At 39.4% G+C, this 7,097-nt stretch overlaps 1 protein-coding gene across 3 annotated transcripts in view; it reads left to right on the top strand.

Annotated features, from left to right (window-relative positions):
* KTN1 (kinectin 1) overlaps window positions 1-7,097 on the top strand; it is a 91,767-nt gene that overhangs the window by 20,941 nt on the left and 63,729 nt on the right. For all 3 annotated transcript variants that reach the window (XM_021718237.1, XM_021718236.1, XM_021718238.1), the window contains exons 2-3: window positions 1,573-2,125; window positions 6,011-6,148. In XM_021718237.1, coding sequence (XP_021573912.1) covers window positions 1,603-2,125; window positions 6,011-6,148 — 661 coding nt within the window. In that variant the 5' untranslated portion in view covers window positions 1,573-1,602. The remainder of the gene's footprint in view (window positions 1-1,572; window positions 2,126-6,010; window positions 6,149-7,097) is intronic.

Below are 7,097 nucleotides of genomic sequence, written 5' to 3'. Positions count from 1 at the left end.
GCAGGTCGAGGCTGCGGTGGCTGGGAGCGGCCACTGCACTCCAGTCTGGGTGACAGAGTGAGACTCCAACTCAAAAAAAACCCAGATGTTTCTAAGGTCTAAAATAATTTGACTGGGGTTGGTGACTGATGTCTATAATTCCAGCACTTTGGGAGGTTGAGGTGAGAGGATTGTCTAAGTCCAGGAGTTCAAGACCAGCATGGGCAGTATAATGAGACCTCATCTCTGCAGTTTAAAAAAAAAAAAAAAAAAATTAACCAGTTATGTGATGGCACAGGCTTGTAGTCCCAGCTACTTGGAGGGCTGGGGTGGAAGGATCGTCTGAGCCTAGAAGTTCAGACTGCTGTGACCATGATTGTGCCACTGCACTTTAGCCTGAGTGACAGTGAGACTCCCACTCAAAAAGTAGAATGATTCTAAGAATAATTTCCCTGTTTAGATGGAATTTGGTTCCTTTATTCAATCATTACCTATTTTTAAGACTCTTCAATATGATAATTAAAAACTTTAATTTGCTTTACCCTAAGCTTGTCCTGGTGTTTCCATGCACTAAACACCTTGCCTTTTTCCACAACAGATTTGAGATGACATAAGAATACAGGCCACTTTTATGTGGCTTATACATGTTTTATAGGAACATTGATAGCTAGAATCTAAACATCAGCATTATTTTTAATTTGAGATTTAATTTTGGCAGGCACTATCCTTCTCATGAGAGAGATAATTTCTATATTCAAGGCAGATCTTGGGTAGTCAGATCTTGCCTTTTTCTTCCCTGTGGCTATTGGGTTCATCTAACAATGGGGTTGATATTGTACTGATGAGGCAGCCTCTGGGTGGGATGAGGATGGCCAGCCTTGCTTTTGCAGTGTGACTTGTTTTACAAAGTATGGATGCCTTAAAAAAAAAAAAACAAAACCGAGGAAAGTGTCTGGTTTGTAATTTATTTGAATGCCAAATGCCGAACCCTAACGTTTTGATTTTGACTTTTTGTCGTATTTCCATACCTTTGATGTATCCCACCACATCATGAGGCTGATAGTCACTGGAGTGAAGATGCTAGCAGTTTGTGAATGGTCTCAAATCTCTAAATGAAGGAATAAACTACTTTTTTTTTGCAATTAAGAATATGGCACTTTTGATGAATAACCAATGAGTTGGTAATAGTTAATGCCTCTTTATTTTCACATATAGAAATATTCACTAGTATGATACAATAAAAGGAAAAAAGCTAACTAATAAAGTATCAAAAATGGATATTTGGGGGAAAAGGGTTATGAACATACAAGTTTTTCCCTCCAATTAGGATGTTTTCATATGATTTAAAAATGGAAGAATGAGTTACACTCTTTCTAGTTACTACTCAATTTTCTTTCATAGTATATTTGAATTGTAGTTAGCAAAAAAGTCAAATGTGTGATTGAAACAACCTGTTTAGATTTGTGGGTCAGTTTAGATCTGAATTGCCAGTCGAAAGAGCAGGCAATTTTTATAAGACTGATGGGTTTTGATTTTTATAAGACTGATGAGTTCTTTTTTCTTTTTTTTGTCCCTACCTTCTCCCTCATTTAGGTTTTGTAGGATCACATTAACAAAAACACCATGGAGTTTTATGAATCAACATATTTTATTGTCCTTATTCCTTCAATAGTTATTACAGTAATTTTCCTCTTCTTCTGGCTTTTCATGAAAGAGACATTATATGATGAAGTTCTTGCAAAGCAGAAAAGAGAACAAAAGCTTATTCCCACCAAAACAGATAAAAAGAAGGCAGAGAAGAAAAAAAACAAAAAAAAAGAAATCCAGAATGGGAACCTCCATGAATCCGATTCTGAGAGTGTGCCTCGAGACTTTAAATTATCCGATGCTTTGACTGTAGAAGATGAGCAAGTGGTACTTGCTCCACTGAATGTGATTGAAACTTCGAGTAGTGTCAGGGAAAGGAAGAAGAGGGAAAAGAGACAAAAGCCTGTACTTGAAGAGCAGGTCATCAAAGAAAGCGATGTGTCAAAGATTCCTGGCAAAAAAGCAGAACCTGTCCCAGTTACTAAGCAGCCCACCCCGCCCTCTGAAGTAGCTGCCTCAAAGAAGAAACCAGGGCAGAAGAAGTCTAAAAATGGAAGCGGTATTGTAATCTATTTAAGTTTGTTACATTTGTTTTCACAACTTTAGGGCTTAGAATTGAGGTAACTTCTTAAGGGTATACATAGAATGTTCAAGACTGAATCTGAAACCAAAAGTATCATTGTTTTCATTAACATTAATTGCTGATAGAAGGTAGTATTGATCACAAAATAGCACTTAAAACTATACTTCATGTTATAAATATGGAAAAAATCTTTAGTGGAAGCTTATAAAATCTAACTTGGACTGTTTTACTGTAACCACTTGGGATCTGTAAATATCAGGAGTTAGAAACTTCTACATTTATTTTATCCAACAGTTCCTGATAAATGTGATAAGAATTAATGAAAATCTAAAATCATTTATCATTTCTCACTCTCAATTGATTCATTTTGCAAACACTTATCTGTTTTATGCTAGCATTATACTAGGTATTAGGGCTACAGAGATGAATAGTGCATTTTTAAGGTAGTCACATGCTGTAGACACACATAAATAGGTCATTATAAAAAACCTTAGTATAATGATCTAGATATGTCTAAACCAGTGTTGGAGTTCTCAGGCAGACCACTTAAAGCATGTAATGCCAGAAATTAATTTTAAAGTTTGAATAAGTACCAGTTAAGTTTTTTAGGGGGGGTGGGGAGGAGTGGAATAAGGGTATTCAAGGGAGAGGTGGGTTATTAGGTAGAATAGAAAGGACTTGAGAAATGACATGGTCATGTGTGAAGCTGTAAGCAATTTAATTGTATTGAAAGGACTAATATGTGCCATTAAGTTGTTTGTGTATCTTAGCTTGTGGAGAGTTAAATTTAAATTGGTTGTATTGGATTTTAAATATTTGCACACCAGCCAGGATCAAGATATGGCACTAGAGAAGTAAGAGAAATCACGTGTTTTAGGGGGGAATAGGCCATGTAAACCAGTAACAAGATGTGATTTGTGTGGGAGATATACAAAGTGTAGAGGAGATATGTCAAAGCAACTGCTGTTTATGGGGATTAGGGGTGACAGGCCTAACAGAAGAGGCAGGTCTTGAACTGGCCGAATCACTATACCATGTAGATAGTGAGGTCTCATTCCTCATTGGCAGAATATCATGTGTAAAATGCACAGAGGTAAAGGAGTGCAATGTATTGATTGTAGAGCCATGGAGTATGAGGCAGGGAGTGCTAAGGACTAAAGCTGAAAAGATGGGCCTAGCATGGTGGCTCAATCCTGTAATCCCAGGACTTTGGGAGGCCGAGGTGAGAGAATTGCCTGAACCCACAGGTTCGAGACTAGCCTGGGCAACTTGATGCGACCTCATCTCTACAATAAATCAAAAAATTAGCTGGGCGTGGTAGTATGAGCCTGTAGTTCTAGATATTTAGAAGGCTGAGGTGACAGAGTGAGACTCTGACTCAAAAAAAAGGAAAAAAACTGAAAAAATGGCAGTGACTAGACCATGATGGTTTTGTATAGTGCTAAGCCCTTGTTGGAGATTTTCAGACAGGTTAGTCACATGGTCATATTTCTATTCTAGAAAGATTTCCTACAACTTGTAAGCACAAATTTCATGAGGCAGTATTTAGTATAGGCAGACTAGTTAAGAGGTTACTGTAGTTTTCCAGAGTTAAGGTGTAGACCTAAATTATGGTAGTGACAGAAGAGATGGAAAGTAGAGAAATATACACAGTAAGAGTGACACGACTGACCTTGTCTTCGAAGTTCTCAGTGAGGTCAGGGTTGGCAAATTGCAACCTGTGAGCTAAATCTACCCTGTTTCCTCTGCTTTGCACATGAGCCAAGGATGGCTTTTATATTTTAAATGGGAGAGAAACATGGAAAGAAGAATATTTTGAGAAATAGGGAAATTATAAGTCACATCTCAGTGTCCATAAGATGTTTTTTGAATGCAGCCACATTCATTCATTTGTATACATTTTTGGCCAGCTTTCATGCTACAACGGCAGACTTGAATAGTCGGAACAGAATCTGTATAGCCTGCACAGCCTAAAGTTTTTAGTATCTGGCTCTTTAGAGAAGACATTTGCCAGCCTCTGGTTAGTGGATGGTTGGCAGCACTAAGGTAAGAAATATTGGAGAGAAACTGGATGTGTAAGGAGAGGAGAACACTTCCAGTTTGTGTTTCAGATGCCTGTGGAACCATCTGCATAGAGCGCAGCTCAGGATGCAGTAAGTATGTGAGCACAGAGAAATAAGGTTAGCACAGAGATTCAGAAGCCAAGCATGAAGGTAGAAGTTAGTTGTGTGGGGGTAGATAGATCATTCAAGAAGTGCTTACATTGAAAATACAACCCTGAGAAGTACCAGTATTCAATAAAAGCAGTTTGCAAAGGAGATAGCAAAGGAATATTCCAAGGAGAGAATTATCATGGGTGCTGATAGGAGATAATTTTTTTTTTGAGTTGGAGTCTCACTCTGTTGCCCAGACTGGAGTGCAGTAGCCGCTCCTGACCACTGCAGCCTTGACCTGCTGGGCTCTGGCGATCCTTCTGCCTCAGCCTTCCAAGTAGCTGGAATTACAGGCATGCGCTACCACGCCCAGCTGACTTTTTTGATTTATTGTAGAGCTGAGGTCTCATTGCCCAGGCGGGTCTCGAACCCGCGGGCTCAGGCAGTCCACTCACTTCAGCCTCCCAAAGGCGCGGGATTACAGGCTGAGCCACTGAGCCTGGCTGGAGATAATTTTTTATTTATTTTTTTATTGTGGTAAGTTACATATTACATGAAATTTACTACTTTAATCATCTTTAAGTGTCCAGTTCTGTTGTGGTAAATACATTTACATTCCTGTATAATCATCATCACTAGCTTTGTCCAGAGCTCTTTAATCTTCCAACTCAAACTAGTACTGTTACACACTAATTCTCCGTTTTCCTCTCCCCTAGCCTCTGGCAATTGCCATTCTACTTTCTGTCTTTATGAGTTTGGCTACACTAGGAACTTTATTTAAGTGGAATCATACAATATTTGTTCTTCTTTGACTGGCATATTTTACTTAGCGTAATGGAGAAGAGAGAAGTTTAAGAATGAGGTAGAGACCAACAGTATAAAACGCTAAAGAGTAGTTAAATAAGGGGCAAACAGGTATTATTTGTAGAATATGACATTTGGGACACTGCGGACCTGAGTTAATTCTTTCATGGAATGGAAGAGATAAAAATCAGGTTACAATTAACTGAGAATGATTGGTGATAGAAAAGGAACAAAGTATTCTTCTGTCAATATAGAAGGAAATGGGTGTGAGATGCTGGGAATTGCAGTGGTGTGGGGAGGTTTTCTTTTTTCAGATGGTAGAGACTTGTTAATGCCTGTAGGCTGAGTAAGGTTGGGAATATTTAAGGAACAGGAAAGGAGTAAGTACATGGAAGAGCTGGTGTGGTAGAGGAAGAAAGCCAGAATGATAAGGTATGGGTGAGAGAGTATGCATCAGGCTTTAAATTTTTAGTGGTAAGCATTATGTGAATTACTCATTAATAATCCCATCTTCTGGCCGGGTGCGGTGGCTCACGCCTACTATCCCAGCATGTGGGGAGGTCACGGTGAGAGGATAGCCTGAGCCCACAGGTTCAAGACCAGCCTGGGCAACTTGGTGAGATCTCATCGCTACAATAAATTTTAAAAAATAATTAGCCAGGCATGGTGACGCATGCCTGTAGTTCTAGCTGCTTGGAAGGCTGAGGTGGAAGGATTGCCTGAGCCCAGCAGGCTGAGGCTGAGGCTGTGGTGACTGTAAGTGTGCCACTGCCCTCCAGCCTAGGCAATAGAGTGAGATTCTAACTCAATAATAATAATAATAATAATCATAATCGTAATTGCATCTTCTCTGGTGTGTTTATTGTTTGCTGTGATGATTTTTTTTCATTGATGTTTTATAAAGATGACCAAGATAAAAAGGTGGAAACTCTCATGGCATCTTCAAAAAAGCAAGAAACATTACCCCTCCATCAAGAGACTAAACAAGAAATTGGATCAGGAAAGAAGAAAGTTTCATCAAAGAAGCAAAAGACAGAAAATGGTGAGATATGCATTTTATAAACGCTAATTCTAGAGATGTACACGAGAAGAGATCTCACCTGCTCTTTAGTTTCCACTTTAATCTGTACTTACAACAACTATAATACTAATGCAGGTCTCAAATTATCTTTAGCCTTGTGGCTGTGTAATGCTTTACAGATAGAATATAAGTTTGAGATGAAAAAGTTTATTTGAAATATAAAAAGGAGCCGGGCTCGGTGGCTCCCCCTGTAGTTCCGTGCCTTTGGGAGGCTGAGATGAGTGGATTGCCTGAGCCTGCAGGTTTGAGACCCGCCCGGGCAGCGAGACCTCATCTCTACAATCAATCAAAAAATCAGCCGGGCGTGGTAGCACATGCCTGTAATTCCGGCTACTTGGAAGGCTGAGGCAGAAGGATCGCCAGAGCCCAGCAGGTCAAGGCTGCGGTGGCCGGGAGCGGCCACTGCACTCCAATCTGGGTGACAGAGTGAGACTCCAACTCAAAAAATATATATATATATATATATAAAAAGGGTAAAGCATTTGTAAATATTCTTTCTTACCTCAGTTTTGAAAAAAACGTAAATAGTATACAAACTCTAGAAGAAAAATGTTTCTGAAATATTTGTACTTTTTAATATGACTTAAAAATTATGCTTGAGGACAATAGCTAAATCTAACATTACCCCACATTCCCAGTTATTTACTAAATAAAATTTGCATGTGTATATGGTATGCATCCAATTAAAAGTGATGGGGCAATCTTATATGCTCGAATTTTCCAAGAAAAGCTTCGCTATGCAATTAGTGTAAGCTGGGCTCAGTGGCTCAGCCTGTAATCCCAGCACTTTGGGAGGCTGAGGTGAGTGGATTGTCTGAGCCCGCGGGTTCGAGACCTGCCTGGGCAACTTGATGAGACCTCATCTCTACAATAAAATCAAAAATTAGCTGGGCGTGTAGCGCCCGCCTGT

The sequence above is a fragment of the Carlito syrichta genome, unplaced genomic scaffold, assembly GCF_000164805.1.
Source record: "Carlito syrichta isolate Samal-C Ts95f unplaced genomic scaffold, Tarsius_syrichta-2.0.1 Scaffold311979, whole genome shotgun sequence".
Classification (NCBI taxonomy): Eukaryota; Metazoa; Chordata; class Mammalia; order Primates; family Tarsiidae; genus Carlito; species Carlito syrichta.
This window is presented reverse-complemented; position numbering and strand designations above follow the sequence as displayed.